The sequence below is a fragment of the Hyperoodon ampullatus genome (genome assembly GCF_949752795.1).
Source record: "Hyperoodon ampullatus genome assembly, chromosome: 10".
In the NCBI taxonomy this organism is placed as follows: domain Eukaryota; kingdom Metazoa; phylum Chordata; class Mammalia; order Artiodactyla; family Ziphiidae; genus Hyperoodon; species Hyperoodon ampullatus.
Genome location: NC_136923.1, coordinates 8,069,197 through 8,085,659, shown reverse-complemented (window position 1 = coordinate 8,085,659; position 16,463 = coordinate 8,069,197). Strand labels below are relative to the sequence as shown.

The following is a 16,463-nucleotide window of genomic DNA, read 5'->3' as shown; positions in this document are numbered from 1 at the left end:
TGGTCAGCTTCTTTCCTGACACTGATGGTCTGGGAATCTTGGACCCTGCTTTTCGTTAGTTTGTAATTGTTGCCATTCAGTTTTCATAGAGCCTTTCTCCAAAGTAGATTTTCTTGGCCATTTTCTGAAATATTTTCCGTTTCTGTAATTAGCCTTCATTTATTGGTTTTTCATTAGCTGCTTCTCTCGGGGTGGGGGTAAGTGACATTTTGCCAAACAAAATGAGGCTGATGTTTTCCATCATTGTGATTGGCCTCCACCTCAGGAGTAAGGATTTTCTGGTGATAGAGGATCTCTTGTGCACCCGCCCTAGCACCATGTAGGCTTTAATCACCAGTTGGAAGGATAAATTTCATCAGTAGGAAGGTAGTAGTTTTGATAAGAATTATTCTCACTGGAATTACTTACTTTTGAGCTGTCTTCTTCTGGCATATCTGTTTGGTACAGAAGACTCGGGTGATGCTAGTGTGCTTCTTTTCTTCAATTATCAAATAAAAGAGCTTATGAGGCATGATTTCGGGTAGTGGTTGGAGAATAGAGAAATTATGTACAATGGTTTAAAGGGACTTTCAGTTACTAGGTGATAAGGAAAGAGTTTGCCCAAAGGAGATTTGAATATACTGTCTGGTATCTTCCTTTACCTATGTGTGTATATAGAAGGACAGCATACCTCCCAAACCATTACTTAATGGCTTCAAAGCATTTAATTAGAATTAAGGTTGAGTTTAATTCCATAAGTATACTTATGCCTAAATGTGTAACTGATATAAAAGCAGGATCTTTCCTGATGACCGTTCTGTGGTAAACATTAAACTTTGTTAGTGAGCATAAGCTTTCTTAGGATTTATGCGCGCGCGCGCACACACACACACACACACACACACACACACATACATACACATATGGAACACCAATATGACTCATGTTAAAAAGATCTCAGGTAGCACTTTATATAAAATTAGAAGGCCTCACCTTGCATATAGCCATAAACAGATTTGTACATATCTGTAAAAGAGATGGGAGAGGACTTAAGAGCCCAAGACCATCAGAACCCTGGGATGTCTTGGAACACAATTACTGTTTCTTTGTTAGATCTATCTCCTGCAAGGAGACAATTGCTTAGAAGGGGACCTTCAGTAGATTTAAGGGGCAGACGTAGCCCCTGATCCCAGATGTTAAGCCCTTTTCTCTTTTATCAGCTAACTAGTGTAACTTGCTTCCAGAGGTTTGAAACCTTTTGAAAGCAGTTGACTGGCTCTCCCAGAAAACTACATGTAAACCCCAAATATTGCTTGCAGTTTTGAGATGTTGACAGATAGCCCCATAAGCATGTTAAAATTTAGATAACTAAAAAGTACTGGGGCTTCCCTGGTGGCGCAGTGGTTAGGAATCCGCCTGCCAATTCAGGGGACACAGGTTTGAGCCCTGATTCAGGAAGATTCCACATGCTGCAGAGCAGCTAGGCCCGTGCGCCACAGCTAATGAGCCTGCGCTCTAGAGCCCACGCACCTAGAGCCGGTGCTCCAAGACGAGAGAGGCCACCGCAATGAGAGGCCCGCACACGGCAATGAAGAGTAGCCCCCCCCCCCAAAAAAATAGTACTAGTTGGTTTATTTTGATTCTCATATCAGAATTCTAAATTGAGTTATAAATTCTGTACTCAGAATTAATTGTTAGTAAGAACTACACCAAGCATCTGAGTGGGAACAGTACCGTAAGAATGAGAAGAACCTATCATTTGGCTTTTTAACCCCAAAGTTGAATTTCCCTACTGGAGACTGCTCTAAACCAGTGTTTCTCAACCTTGACACTGTTGACATTTGAACCAAATAATCTTTTGTAGGGATCAGGGCTGTCTTTCGCATTACAGTCAGCCATGTACCGGCATCCCTAGCATTTACCTACTGGGTGCCAATAACACACACACCCAGGTGTATTAATCAGAAATGACTTCAGGTATTACTAAATGTCTCCTTGGTGGCAAAATCCCCTCTGGTTGAGAACCACTGCTCTAAACCCACTGAGATGGGGTCTCCAGTACCTGGAAGAATGGGATAGCAGAGTAGACAGTTATATTAGTGAACAATAGCTAAAACTATGGCAAGGGCTTCCAGTATACATTGTTTAACAAGTCATAAGTTCAGTGATCACTACTGGGTGCTTAAACCTGGGAATACTATTTGGGCACCCCTAATCCCCAGTCTTATAAACACCCTTAAGCCTCAGCTTTTGTACTTTTCTGTTGCTCAGCTGCTACTGACACCTCAAGCTGGTGATAGTCTGTTCTCGGTGTGTTAGCCTTAGGTGTTTGTTAGATCCCTTTGTTTATTGTTCATTCTTTTGGACTCTAGTGACAAATGTGGAAAACAGTGGTATTAACTTTTACTTTGATTTCCCTGTTCCTTGGGGGAAGGATGGTAGACAATAGTCAATCAAAACTTGTGACACAGAAGTGAAAGAAATTGTTATAATGGGTATAAATGTTTTCTCTGTCATTCGTGGAAACTATATTTAATTTTTTCATACCTGTTTTTGCAAGTTTAGAGTCGACATGGATTTGTAGGTAGCTTTGGTACTATAGTGTCTTTTCCTTCTAGTTGTCACTAGTGTGACATCATCACACGTTTGTTTTGTTTTCTGACGACACCTTAAGTCCTGAACACCATGGAGGAGAACATGTATCAGAGTTCAGCTGTGTCTCTATAGCACAAGCACATATAAAACTGTTTAGGATGATGTTGGTGAGATGTAATAATCTTTCCTCAGTACTGTACTGTCATAGAGGGCAGCGGTTTTCCGAAAGAGGTATCTCTCAGCATTTCCTACACTGCCCCTACCCCCACGCCCCTCCACCCACCTCACCTCTTCAGAGGGTGGCTGTTTTAAAATGTCAAAAGTAGAGTGCTAGAAAGATATACTCCAAATGATAGCTTTTTCTATGGGAGGCAAGAGTATGAGTTACTTATTTGTTTATTTGGTTCACATGTATTTTTAGAATGAACATGTATTAATTGTATATTAAAAATAATAAGTTGCACAAAAACATTCTCCTGGATGCTAGTAAAACTACCAATTTGAGATGGCACACTGTTGTTTGATAAGTATTGAAATTTAAGCAATATGGATACTTTGAGGTGTCTGTATTGTTCATTTTTATGAAGATTTTCTTATGAACTTGATGTCATTCTTCTGATAAGTTTGATTTTTATGACTTAAAAATGGTCATAAAATGACAGTGATGGAATGGAATTGCAATCCAGATTAATTTCTCTCTTTATAAATGAGGAAGCTGAACCTCACAGCTCATTGGTAGTGAAACCATGATAGAAGCCAGATCCTGACTCCCAGGCCATTACTCTTATGCCACACCAACTGCCAAGTGAAAACTAATCTCTGGATATTCAGCCTGCCCCACCCCACCCACCCACCCCTGCCCTTTTATGGACTCTCCTAACCTACTTGACCTTTGTTCTCTACAGAATTCTCCTTCTGAAGCACAGAATTTAGATGAGAATACAACTGAGGGATGGGAAAATCGGATAAGACTATGGACTGATCAGTATGAAGAAGCCTTCACTAATCAGTACAGTGCAGATGTACAGAACGCCCTTGAACAACATCTACATTCTAGCAAAGAATTTGTGGGCAAACCTGCTATTTTAGACACTATTAATAAGACTGAATTGGCCTGTAATAATACAGTTATTGGTTCCCAAATGCAGGTAAGGATCAAAGGGTTAAAGACTCCCTAAGTAGCTGGGGTTTTTTTTGTTTTTGTTTTTTTTTTGAGGTACGCGGGCCTCTCACTGCTGTGGCCTCTCCCGTTGCGGAGCACAGGCTCTGGACGCACAGGCTCAGTGGCCATGGCTCACGGACCCAGCCGCTCCGCGGCATGTGGGATCCTCCCGGACCGGGGCACGAACCCTTGTCCCCTGCATCGGCAGGCGGACTCTCAACCACTGCGCCACCAGAGAAGCCCTGTAGTTGAGATTTTAAGAACCCAGGAGAAGGACATATTTTGGAATTACTGTTTCTTTCAAATGGCCTTAGAATAACAAATTAGCCAGCTATTGAGCATCTTTAACTAAAAGCAAGTTACAGTAACTGGAAACTGTTCGGAGACATGTTTTTAAACTACGTATCTTTATTAATTAAAAATAGATAAATTAGGATAGGAAATTTTATACAGCCGCAGTAGGAATTATTAAGATTAATAGAAACCTAAGCTCTTAAATTACACATAGAGCCACTAAAATTTTAATCATATATTTTTCTTAGATTTTTTTTTTCTTGTCTTTGAGGATTGGGGGGGTGGCAGGTTCACTAGATGGAGCCTGTTTCCTAGAAATAATAAGGTTTTATCATATTTTAAAATGTCTGATCATTGAGCTAAGTAACATATACAAATAAAACCTAAAAATATTGGTGCCTTTTCCTCAATTAAGAAATATTTTAAATGTCTGCTAAGCTGCTGTTGATATTATCTAATGTTAATACTCTGATTTTATTCAGCTACAGTTGGGAAGAGTCACTCGTGTTCAGAAGCACCGGAAGATCCTGAGGGCTGCAAGAGATTTGGCTTTGGACACTCTTATAATAGAGTATCGAGGCAAAGTCATGTTACGGCAGCAATTTGAGGTCAATGGACATTTCTTCAAAAAGTAAGAGCATCATTCATTGAATAGTAAGGGCTAAAGTGGGCCTGGCTGAGCATACGGCTGTAAAAACCATCCTGGTTGATGGGATGCTCTTGGGGGAAAAGATTACAGCTCAGATAAGCTCATGCCTCTCTGCTATTTGTAGAGAAGTGCAAATAAACCTGCAAATTGTTTAACGTATAAAGTGGTGATGACTCCTTTCCAAGCGAAGCATTCCTTGCTTTGTGCTTATTCTTTAATCAGAAGCAGACAAGCATGTGATGTTTTCCAAGTGTAGGCGTTCCAAAGGACTACTGCTTCTTCTGTCAGCATATGCTTCATATTTGAAATCATGGGGTGGCCTTTTTATTTGTATTGAGAATTACAGGAATTTTAATTATATCCCTAGACCATACCCCTTTGTGCTCTTCTACTCAAAATTCAATGGTGTAGAGATGTGTGTGGATGCACGTACTTTCGGTAATGATGCTCGGTTCATCAGAAGATCATGTACACCAAATGCAGAGGTAAGATTTCTGTAGCAATTTCTCTTTGAGTGGAAGCACCAAAAGGACAAGTCAACTGAAGAAGCAGTCTGAAAACTTCACCCAGATTAAGGTCTGTAGATAATGGTTGTGATCTTTCGTTGTAAGAGGTGAAAGACAAAAGTAATGATGCATTTATTCTCACAGGATGGGGGCAAGGAATGGATTTTCTTTAGAGAAGGCAGAAATGGGAAAAAGCATGTTAGCATTTGCTAAAGAGAAAGAGGTAGACTGGATAAGAAGTCAATGAGGTTATATTAAAGAATTGCCATATAAAAGATTTTATCATTGGGCCAAAACGAAAGTGTGTGTTTGCAGTTTTTTAGATTTTAGCTAATAGGATTATGAGAGAGATTCTAGACATTTCTAAAGTCCAATATTTGGTGCATAATGAGTGCAACCACATCAAATGCAGCAAGAAAATCCACAGAGCTTTTCTTATAGACTTAAGGAATTTTAATTTTCTGGTGCAACTGAAAACAGCTTTAAGATATAGAGCAGGGGCTTTCTGGTGGCACAGTGGTTAAGAATCCGCCTGCCAATGCAGGGGATACGGGTTCAAGCCCTGGTCTGGAAATATCCCACGTGTCGCGGAGCAACTAAGCCCGTGTGCCACAACTACTGAGCCTGTGCTCTAGAGCCCACAAGCTACAATTACTGAGCCCTTGTGCCACAACTACTGAAGCCTGCGTGCCTAGAGCCCGCGCTCTGCAACAAGAGAAGTCACTGCAGTGAAAGGCCCACGCACCGCAACAAAGAGTAGCCCCCACTTGCCACAACTAGAGAAAGCCCGCGCACAGAAACGAGGACCTAAGGCAGCCAAAAATAAATATAAATAAATAGATTTATTTTTTAAAAAATGTAGAGCAGACGCTGATTGCTAACATCTCAAGATTTCATTTACCTCAAGAGATATCATAAATTTTTAATTACTATATGATAGTTTCAAATGAAATGATGGAGTTAAATGACAGACTACCATAACTCTAAGTGAGGAGATACCAGTTTGGTAAAATGTTTTTTCCCTCTTATGGAGAGTTCCTGGTCTTTTTGATAAATCATAACCATAAGTGTTGTTCACACAGGTGCGACACATGATTGCAGATGGGATGATTCACCTCTGTATCTATGCTGTGTCTGCCATCACCAAGGATGCTGAGGTCACCATAGCATTTGACTATGAGTACAGTAACTGGTAAGATTTCCACAACCTTTCCTAACATGAATTGCTTGTCTTACAGATTAAGCTATTCTGTTCAGTCTGCTTTTGTGCCTTGCCATTTGCTTCCTTTTTTTTTTTTTTTTTAAACCTAATCTTTCCATGAGTAATGCATTTTCTGCCTAGAAATTGTGGAGGGAAAGACAGACTGAGGGTGTTTTTTTAAGAGACACAGCTACATAGTGTGATACTGCTTACCAGTCTTCTAACCAAGGGTGTTTTGGCCTATGCCTCTATGTAGCAAACATAACAAAAAGTGTATGTATGAAACACTCGTAGAAATTGCAGTAGCATCTATTGTTATGCACACAGCACTTGTACCAGGGATCATATAGAATGAGAATTTAAAGCTTTGCTCCATCCACTCAAGCCATGTAATGTAGCTGTATATGGCAATGCAGAAAAACAGATGGCAAGTCATAGGTGATTATGTGATGGGTTTTGTAAAATGGATGCTTTTCTCCCTTGGTCCGTTAAGGCAAATGGGTTATGTGACAATTGATGCAAGAAGAAAAGGTATTAATAATAAGTAGGGAATCAGTATATAAAAGTGAGGACAGGGCCTCCCTGGTGGCGCAGTGGTTGAGAGTCCGCCTGCCGATGCAGGGGATACGGGTTCGTGCCCCGGTCTGGGAGGATCCCATATGCCGCGGAGCGGCTGGGCCCGTGAGCCATGGCTGCTGAGCCTGCGCATCCGGAGCCTGTGCTCCGCAACGGGAGAGGCCACAACAGTGAGAGGCCCGCATACCACAAAAAAAAAAAAAAAAAAAAAAAAAAAAAAAAAAAAAAAAAAAAAAGTGAGGACATGGTGAAGGTAGACACGATAAGTATGGCCACTGCAGAGTCTGTCACTGATTCACTAAATAGCGTAGACAGTTGGGAGAATTGAATTTAGTGGGGACTTCCTTTCCACTGACCATATATAGGGGAAGTGTTGCGGTTATATAGAGAAACACAGAATATTGAAAGTAGTTATAGGACTTTCTTAATGACTATTTACCTTGTTCAAAGATGAAACTAGAGGAAATTACTATACTAATATTTCAAGAGAATGAATGGATAATATAACTGATATTCAAGGGTACTGAAACAGGCACTTTTGGTTGTTTCTTTGGAGCAGTAATTATAAAGTGGACTGTGCATGTCACAAGGGGAACCGGAATTGCCCTATACAGAAAAGGAATCCCAGTGCTGCAGAACCGCCACTTCCACCTCCTCCAAGCCTACCCACCATCGGAGCAGAGACAAGACGTAGAAAAGCACGACGGAAAGAGCTAGAGATGGAGCAGCAGAATGAGGCTCCAGAAGAGGATAACAACCAGCAGCCAGAGCAAATTCCTGAGAAAGTAATTGTATCCAGTGACCATGAGGTAATCTCCCCTGGTCAGAGGATGTTGCTTTGGTGTTGATCCTCTTCAGATGAAGAGGATCCCAGGTTGCCACATGTTGTTTTGTGTAGGGAATCTATATTAACACTTAATAACCTTCATATCAAGGTGGGTGTGCTTTCATTCATTATCTTTTCATTATTTTTTACAATGTCAGGAACATCCGTTCAGGTACTTATCAGGTTTCAGTCCAGTGAATGAGATTTATCATCTGTGTTTACCATGTAACCCCACTAGAAATTGTTTCTAGAGAGTTCTAAGCTACCAGCAAAAAAACAGGGATTGATTTTTCTTAGAGCTTAAGAATACAGCTGAATATTTCCTCTGTCTTAAAGGGAATAGACAATCCAGAAGAAAAAGCAGAAGAAGAGAAAGAAGAGATTACAGATGACCAGGAAAACCCAGCTCATAGCAAGAGGGTGAGTACCTTCTAACGTCATTTTGTTCCTGCTGACGCACGTTACCTATAGCACGTAAACCCCTTATATCATCTCATTTCTTCAATAAGTTACTATGCCATGACCTCTAGGTCACAGTGTGGGCTTTTTCTATAAAGTAGATTTTATTATGATTTTTTACACAGGCACACACACGTAGTTCTCTAGTGACTATTATCAGATGGTGGTTTTAAGAGGTTTCTTACTAACTGTCTGATTTCCAAAAAACTGTCTTAATGGAAGAAAATATCCTTAGGCTACTTACTCTAACTTAGGAATTTCCTAAGTTTGTGTGAATTTTGACATTTAAAAAACAAACAAAACCTTCAGTCATATGGATTCAAAAATTCTGCTTTATGGCTGAAATCAGTCATGTTTATTTCTGTCCCTGAGAAGCTGTTTAAGAAAATCTGCTTGACTTTTTTTTTTTTTGAACTCTGAAAATGTAGAGAAAAATTGGTTTTGATAGCTATTTTTCTTTTGTATTAAAAAGTTTCAAAATAGCTGACCCTTTTTGAAAAGCTTGGGTTTGACCTTGCCTTTCTTTACCACTCTTTGCAACATTTAAATGAAACATTTTTAGTTTTTATCTTATGTTCTCAAAGATATATATATTATCTTATTAGTATTTTCTATAAATGTCTATCAATTTCTGTTAATAATACTTCTGAAAAGCTGTTCCCTTCTCCTGGTTGAGGCTTCCTTCTATGCTAATGTTATTTCTTTCTAGACCCGGGAAGATAGGAAGGTTGAAGCCATCATGCATGCTTTTGAAAGCTTAGAGAAAAGAAAGAAGCGGCGGGATCAGACCTTGGAACAGAGCAACTCTGACGTAGAGATTACTACCACCACCTCAGAGACTCCTGTGGGAGAGGAGACAAAAACTGAAGCCCATGAATCTGAAGTTAGCAACCCTGCTTCAAACATTGCCATCCCAAGCAACCCACAAAGTGTTGGAGTGAACACCCGGAGGTCTTCCCAAGCAGGGGTAAGATGAAAAGACTCCAGGTCTTAGTCTTTCTTTTGCTAATATCAGTTACCTATCTTTTGGAATGGTTAGTATCAGCATTTTCAGCTTTGCCTTATTTTGCAATAAATAAGGCTATTTTCAGTCAGCTGATTTGTGGGATTCAAGGAGACAGAATTTGAATGACTAGATACTCTCAGACTAGAATGGGACTTTCTACAATTTCTGCCAGATATTGTTGGTGGTGAGTTCTTAAAAATCATGTGGTTTCTCTTTGGCTCTCTGTGTAGCACTGTCATGTACCTGACCTTTCATAGGATTCTCAGAATTAATTCTTCGCTCCTTTTCCTACCTTAGCCATGGATTCTAAGCCTTAAGCTAAGTATCTGGGGAAGGAGACAAAGGAAGAATTACCTTCCCTGCTAAGAACCTAAAATTAGGTGGCTACTTTCAGCTGACTTTAGACCTATTTTATAAATACTTACTAGAAAAATAAATAACTGAGACATCTTCCTGTAGCCTTTTTAGCTGATTTAAATGTATAAATTTTATAAGGATTACATTTGAAATTAATGTTTTTAAACGCTCACTTTTTTCACCAGTAAACATTCAGAATGCTTAAAGTGAATAGGAAACTGGATAGAATGTTTGCTGATAAGAACTTTCTGGTAAGCAGTTAACTTTGCTGTTGTTATAGGATGTTGCTGCCGAAAAACCAGTCCCCAAACCACCTCCAGCAAAGCCTTCTAGGCCCCGACCGAAGAGTCGAATTTCTCGGTACCGGACCAGTTCAGCCCAAAGACTAAAGCGTCAGAAGCAGGCCATTGCACAGCAGGCAGAGTTATCACAAGCTGCCTTGGAAGAGGGGGGAAATAACAGCTCAGTAACTCCTACTGAAGCTGGAAATGTAGACTGTTCAGGAGAAAACAGGCAATTAACAGGGTCTGACCCAACTGTGGTGTCAGTTACTGGATCCCATGTCAACCGTGCTGCATCTAAATACCCCAAAACCAAAAAGGTAAGTTACAAGTACATCTTCATTAAGTGTAGTCTGCCAAAAGCTGTGGCTTAATAAAGTGAAAGGACCTGTAATCCCCAGGGGGAAAAAAAAAATAATAATCTAAGAATTATTAGATTGAAAGTTTTAGATAAAATGCTTAGACACATAGGGCTGAGGTCATCCTGCTACCTCATTTTTGTTCCCATAATTTTTAGGCAGTTTAAATTGCAGAGCTGAAATCATTCCTTCCATAGTGCTCACGGAGAGGGTGAAAGAAGATACCCTTGTGCTCTGAATGTGCGATTCATACTCTCTGCAGCCGCTATATCTACCTCTGTTTAGTTTCTAGATGAGGTTTGTGTTTGTGAGCTACACTGCTTCCTCTGGCTTTTGCATCTGCAGCATCAACTGATGGTCTCTTTTTTAACTTAGTATCTAGTTACAGAGTGGTTGAATGACAAAGCAGAGAAGCAAGAGTGCCCTGTTGAGTGCCCTTTACGTATCACCACGGACCCAACTGTACTGGCAACGACCCTGAACATGTTACCCGGTCTTATCCATTCCCCGTTAATTTGCACCACCCCCAAACACTACATTCGCTTTGGCTCACCCTTTATCCCTGAGAGGCGTCGAAGGCCGCTTCTGCCTGATGGCATGTTCAGCTCCTGTAAAAAGGTATGTCTGTGTTTACGCGGTTTTTTCTTTTAAGCTAGGATTCCAGTACTGGTGACATATCTAACACGTTCTCTAGATAGCCACACTCTGCCCGTATGAGTTTATAATGAGTTAGTTGTTCAGCCACAAATACTGACGCATCAAGAGTCAGTGAGACTAAGGTGGGATGTATACTAGATTTTTGGTGCTCAGTTTGTGAGTATTCACTGTTGTCTTTTCTGAGAGCCCTTGAGGTTACTGAGTTGAGAGCACATAGCAGTTGGTGACTGGGTAGGGAGGGGTGTTCTGTGTGTGCTCTTGTGATACTGGTCAACATGTCCATTTGTGATTATTGTGTGAGATTGGGCCCCAGGTACTCTAGAGCACTGTTGCACAAGTTGAAGAATGATTGAATTGTGTTTTGGATTAATTCAATCACTGTTACCATTTGACTGAGAGTAGAGGAAAAGTCCTGTATACAATTGGCATAATTCCTGTTCCTTGATCAAATGACAAGTTGGTCTGTTTATTCCCTAGTGATTATGGAACCCACTATAAAATTTTCTCTCTCTCTCTCTCTCTCTCTCTGCCTCTCTCTCGCTCTTCTCTACTTATATATTGTTTTTGGATCTAGTGACAGTAGTATTTGACGGTTGTTTGTTTTTGGAATGCTCTTTCTTAATTCCCAGAAGCCCTGCACATTTTCCAAAGGTGTCTCTCAATAGATCACTCCCTCAGACCTATAATGTCATTTTCGTGTTTCTAGAAGTATAGGACACCCTTTCATTTGGTCTTCCTTTGAGGTAGAGTCTGTTCCCTGGAACACCCTTTTCTCTTATCCTCAGATCTGGATTCAGGCTGCCTTCCTCAGTGTCTGCCATTGCCCTCCTCCACTGGCATCACGTACATGAGGATGCTGCATATAGATTATTTGATGTGATGAAGTCTCCAACTCCAGGCAGGTCTTCCCTGACTCCTCCAAACTTAAAGCTTTTCTCTTTTCCCAAAGAGCAGATACTATTTCTTGGGGGGAGGGGGCATAAAAGATGAGCCAAAGTGGTTGGGATATGGAGGGGAGGAGGGCAACAGGGATCTGCACACAAAGGAAGGGTACTACCACTGAATGAGCAGCATACACTGAAGAAAGTCTTCCTAATCTTACCTAAGTGTTTGAGTCACTTACTGGTTCATTTAGGGGAAATTACCAAGTAGAACAACTCCTAAAGAGAAATTTGACCATGAGATCTTTGCCAGAAGTGTTTGTGGATGATGGACTAACATAACTTTCAGGTGTCAGAAATGAAAACAGTGACAACTTTCTTAAGAAGAAAATAAGACTAGAAATTTGCCTAAGTGATAAAGGAAAGTTGGGTCTCTGGGGGTCTTTTATTATACCAAGTTACTTATCCTGGATCTTAGAAATTATCTGAGAAGGAAAAAAAAGTATTTGCCATTTAATGACCATTATGATTAACCTAATTCTGTAATAATTGGAGAAGGGCATTAACTGTGGTATGGCATGCAAAACTAATCTTCCTGTTACATTTAGCTCAGTCCCTCATTAAGAGTAACAGCTCAGAATCTTTAACTACATTTTCAGAGTAGTATTGAACAATTAGAGAAGCTGTAAATATGGTCTTTAGTTTGGAGGAACAAGTCAAGAGATGGCTTAATATATATCTGAAATAAACTTTTTCCTTTTGTTGTGTCTTTGGCTAGACACAGTACTAGATTTCCTAGGATGTTAACTACTGAAGCATCTTACCAAGTCAGATAATAGAATTTCTTATTTTGGTCCTTTAAGAAGGGTGAACAATTATTAATACAGAGTAATGGTGAAGTCTGAATTGTAAATAGTAGGACTAGCCTCTTAAAATACCGCCTTGATCATTGTGATGCTGGGTTATAATCCTTCTATTCCCATCTTGCTTTTTTCCAAGTAGCAGAGTTCTGTGAAAATCGAAAATGTGTAGAAATATGACTTCAAATCTGATAGAAAATCCATTTCTTAGAGCTCTTTTTACCTGGTTATGGTTTAGGACTTACATCTGTATCTCATCTTTGTGTCTCCATTGGCAACAGTTAGAAATCCCACTTAACTCATGTCCGTGTTATATTCTCCACATGTATCTGACCATCCTTAGTCTTGTTTTATACAGGCTCTGCTCAGGCACTTTTTTTTTTTTTTTTCATAGTTACATCATGTATTTTTTTTTTTTTTATTAGGCAGGCACTTTTATCTATTTGTGTCATATTGGTCTTTCGGAAGAGTTCAGGCTATGTATGCTGACTTATATATCAAATTATCTTACTTAAATTGGGTCTTTTAAAATTAAGTTTTAATCACAGATTTAATAGTTGCTGTTAATGTATCAAGATTATATTACACAACAAGACTGTAACTTTTTATGGGACAAAATTAATGAAATTGGGCCTTATATAGAAATTGAACTCAGCTTTATCCTAGATGGGGAAGGAGAAGATTTTTTAGATTGGTTAGAAAGTATTCATATAGTACAGGACCTAAGAAGATTTCCATGATAAAACAATATTGTAATAAATTTCTGAAAATCCCTCAGAGAAGAATATAATTTAAACAGATAGATGAGGACAACTGTCGTCCTCCATGGGATTAGTTAGAACAGTGTACATTCTTAATAGGCTTACTCTTTCATATCTGATTAAAGGAGGTAAAAGCTTCATAAGTTTAAAACAGTATAAAGCTGCATGTGTATATTTGCACCCAGATTCTTAGAGTATTTGGCAGAATGTTTTATGATGTCTCTGTAGTTTCTAAATTAAATCGATTAACAGTTCTTAACTAGCATGTTATGGCATGTCTTTTGTTGGATTTTACTTCACTTGTTATTTTAGAATGGAAGCATTTATGACTGGCTAAGAAGCCTTTCGGTAGTATCCCTCCTTGCTCTCTCTAAATCTCTAAACTTACCTTGTAGGCATAATATGTGTGGGCATTTGGTCTCCCATTCAGACTGAAAATGAAACACTGTGTTTTGCATTGATATTTCATGATGTGCACTGGAGGGTTGTTAATCTGTATATCTCTGTACATAGCACTGAAATTCAGTTGAACTAGTCCTCACTGAACATGTGTGCCCAGTACTGTGCTACAAGCTTTCTTCACACACACTGTCTCACCATTCATGATAACCCTGTGAGGCTGGGATTATTGCTTCAATTTACAGATCCAGAAGCTTTGGCTCAGAAACATTCAGTAACTTGCCCAGAGTTAGGCGTCTAGTAAGAGACACAGCCAAGTTTCAATCCAGGTCTTTGGACCCTAAAACCCAAATTAATTCCTTTCTCTTTCCCCATCGTAATGAGACTCTTTAAGACATTTCTGTTGCCCATCTCTGAGCTTCCTAAAAATCTCTTCAACACAGACTTTCAGGGAAGGGAGAAATGTTCTTTTGACCTTAATAACTGTAGCTAGAACTTGGGGAGAGGGGTTGTCTAAAGTTAATTTATTATCTATAGGGGTGATTGGAATTTGTTAGATACAAATAGCTGTTCATGTTCCTTCTTTACAGGCCCTGAAATATTGTATAGACATACATATAGGGCCAGGGAGGAATGGGTTTGATCATGTTGCTGTGTTCGACCTTAAGCTAACCAAAGCAGCTTCTTATTCCTTAGAATGCCCTTGTCCTGGTTTTACTTTCCCTTTTTGTAGTCATCAGATCCAGAGCATAAGTTCTTTTATGGGTGCATCTATTTGACACTGGAAATATAAGAAATTGACTTCTCTAGGAAGAAAGCACAGTGACCCCAAATGAGTCCTGTCATCTGCTCTGATGAAAAACTTGTATGTACTAAGGTATCTATAACAAAGGATTTTCACTCTTTTTGGCCTCCTGGCCTTATTTTCCCCATCTGTACAATGAATGTGTTAGACAAGGTAACTTCTGAGGTCTCTTCTATGTAAGGAGCTATGGTTCTGACAGTTTTCATCTTTATATCAATATTCTGTATGTAGGAGAGTTAGTTCTTTCTTGGTCTTGTTTTGGCTTTCAGAGGCCTGATCAAATCCTAAAATGCTGATGTGATTCAATAGATGTTGAGCTGTCTTTCTTAGATACTTACTCACTCTTTACCTCCTCATATTCATAATTTTATTCTGCTTTCATTTGGCAGACCACATGGTCTGGTTTCCTCACATTATTTCCTAAGTTTCTAAGAGGGTAAATCTATTAGAATTTCTCTCGTTGGTAAAGAGAATATTTACTTACCTGTAATATTGGTTCTCTAAAGGCGTAAAGTTATAATCACCTTTGCTCTTCCTATTCGGGATAGGGTCTGGCTCAGAAATTGATGTTTATCAAAATTCGATCTGTCTTATGTCAGGGCAGGAGAGCCACAGAGTAGTGAGCAACCTACAACTGTGTATCTTAAGAGAACACAATTACAGGTAAAAAATTTTCTCTCTTCCACTGGATGCATAATCTTATTATGCTAATCTCAGCAGGCTTACTTTCTGACCAAAATCTGTTTCCATCATTTTCGATTCCATTATTCACTACAAAAATGACTGATTAGAGAGCTCTTTTTTACTTTTTTGCCTTTTTGATTTCTGCAGAAGGTCATTTATTCTGGAGATGATTTGTATTATTCATGCATAATTTAACCAAACTACTTAACAAGGAGGGAAAACTCAGAGGATATTCTGAGAGTAGTAGACTTTCTGGAAGCATTTCGGTACTTGTAGTGAAGAGCTGTTTATCCTCATCCAAAGTTTTCCTGTGAATCTTTTCTATTCTTCAGATACGCCCAACACAGGGCAGACAACGCTTAAGAGATCTTTTATCTTCCTTCTGTGCACTTATTTTATGTGCTAGTTTCGTCCTGTGTGATCGGAGTCTCTCTTAAATAAATGCTAAGACTTCTTCCTTATCTTTTCCCATTTATCCCATTCTAAGCAATATGAAAAGTTAAATAGTAATCTTTTTTTTTTAATTGGTTTGGGCTTTTTTATGGGACTTCATTATGTGTAATCTAGGTTTTCTCAATTATGCCCCATAAAAGGAATTGATGGGGCACTATCCTAAAATGCTGAAACACAAGACAAAAACTACTTGACTGTGGACCCGAATGAATGCATTGTATTGCATCTCTCACCAGTTGATACGTAATGACCTGGTTAATGCATTTAAAATAGGTGACCTAAATAGTTTTAAATGATTATTGATAATTCCCTGGTTCTTTTCCCATTATAGCGCTGGATAAAGCAAGCCTTGGAAGAAGGGATGACCCAGACATCATCTGTACCCCAAGAGACTAGAACTCAGCACCTATACCAAAGTAATGAGAATAGTAATTCTTCTAGTATCTGCAAAGACAATGCAGGTATGTATGGCAGACCTTTCTGAATACATGAGCAATGATTATTTTGGATCTACATAAAAAATTTCACTGAGTACTTTAAAAAGTCTGATACAAAAAAAAGAAATAGCATTGTTCTCTAAATAGTTACTTTACATCTGTCTTTACAGAGGAAGAGAGAGATCTCAAGTCAGGGATCAGTATTCCCAGGACGACAAAGAAGGAACTAGACAGTGTACAGATAACAGCAGAAATGGTTTAAAAAAAGGTTAGATA

General features: G+C 39.2%; 1 protein-coding gene across 2 annotated transcripts in view; it reads left to right on the top strand.

Annotated features, from left to right (window-relative positions):
* The window catches only part of SETD5 (SET domain containing 5), a gene marked incomplete at both ends in the record, with an annotated part of 42,802 nt that overhangs the window by 7,741 nt on the left and 18,598 nt on the right, over nucleotides 1–16,463 (top strand). For both annotated transcript variants that reach the window (XM_079713144.1, XM_079713143.1), the window contains 10 exons: nucleotides 3,480–3,722; nucleotides 4,513–4,661; nucleotides 5,047–5,164; nucleotides 6,268–6,377; nucleotides 7,522–7,771; nucleotides 8,125–8,208; nucleotides 8,957–9,214; nucleotides 9,891–10,211; nucleotides 10,626–10,868; nucleotides 16,082–16,211. In XM_079713144.1, the coding sequence (XP_079569270.1) occupies nucleotides 3,480–3,722; nucleotides 4,513–4,661; nucleotides 5,047–5,164; nucleotides 6,268–6,377; nucleotides 7,522–7,771; nucleotides 8,125–8,208; nucleotides 8,957–9,214; nucleotides 9,891–10,211; nucleotides 10,626–10,868; nucleotides 16,082–16,211 (1,906 nt within the window). The remainder of the gene's footprint in view (nucleotides 1–3,479; nucleotides 3,723–4,512; nucleotides 4,662–5,046; nucleotides 5,165–6,267; nucleotides 6,378–7,521; nucleotides 7,772–8,124; nucleotides 8,209–8,956; nucleotides 9,215–9,890; nucleotides 10,212–10,625; nucleotides 10,869–16,081; nucleotides 16,212–16,463) is intronic.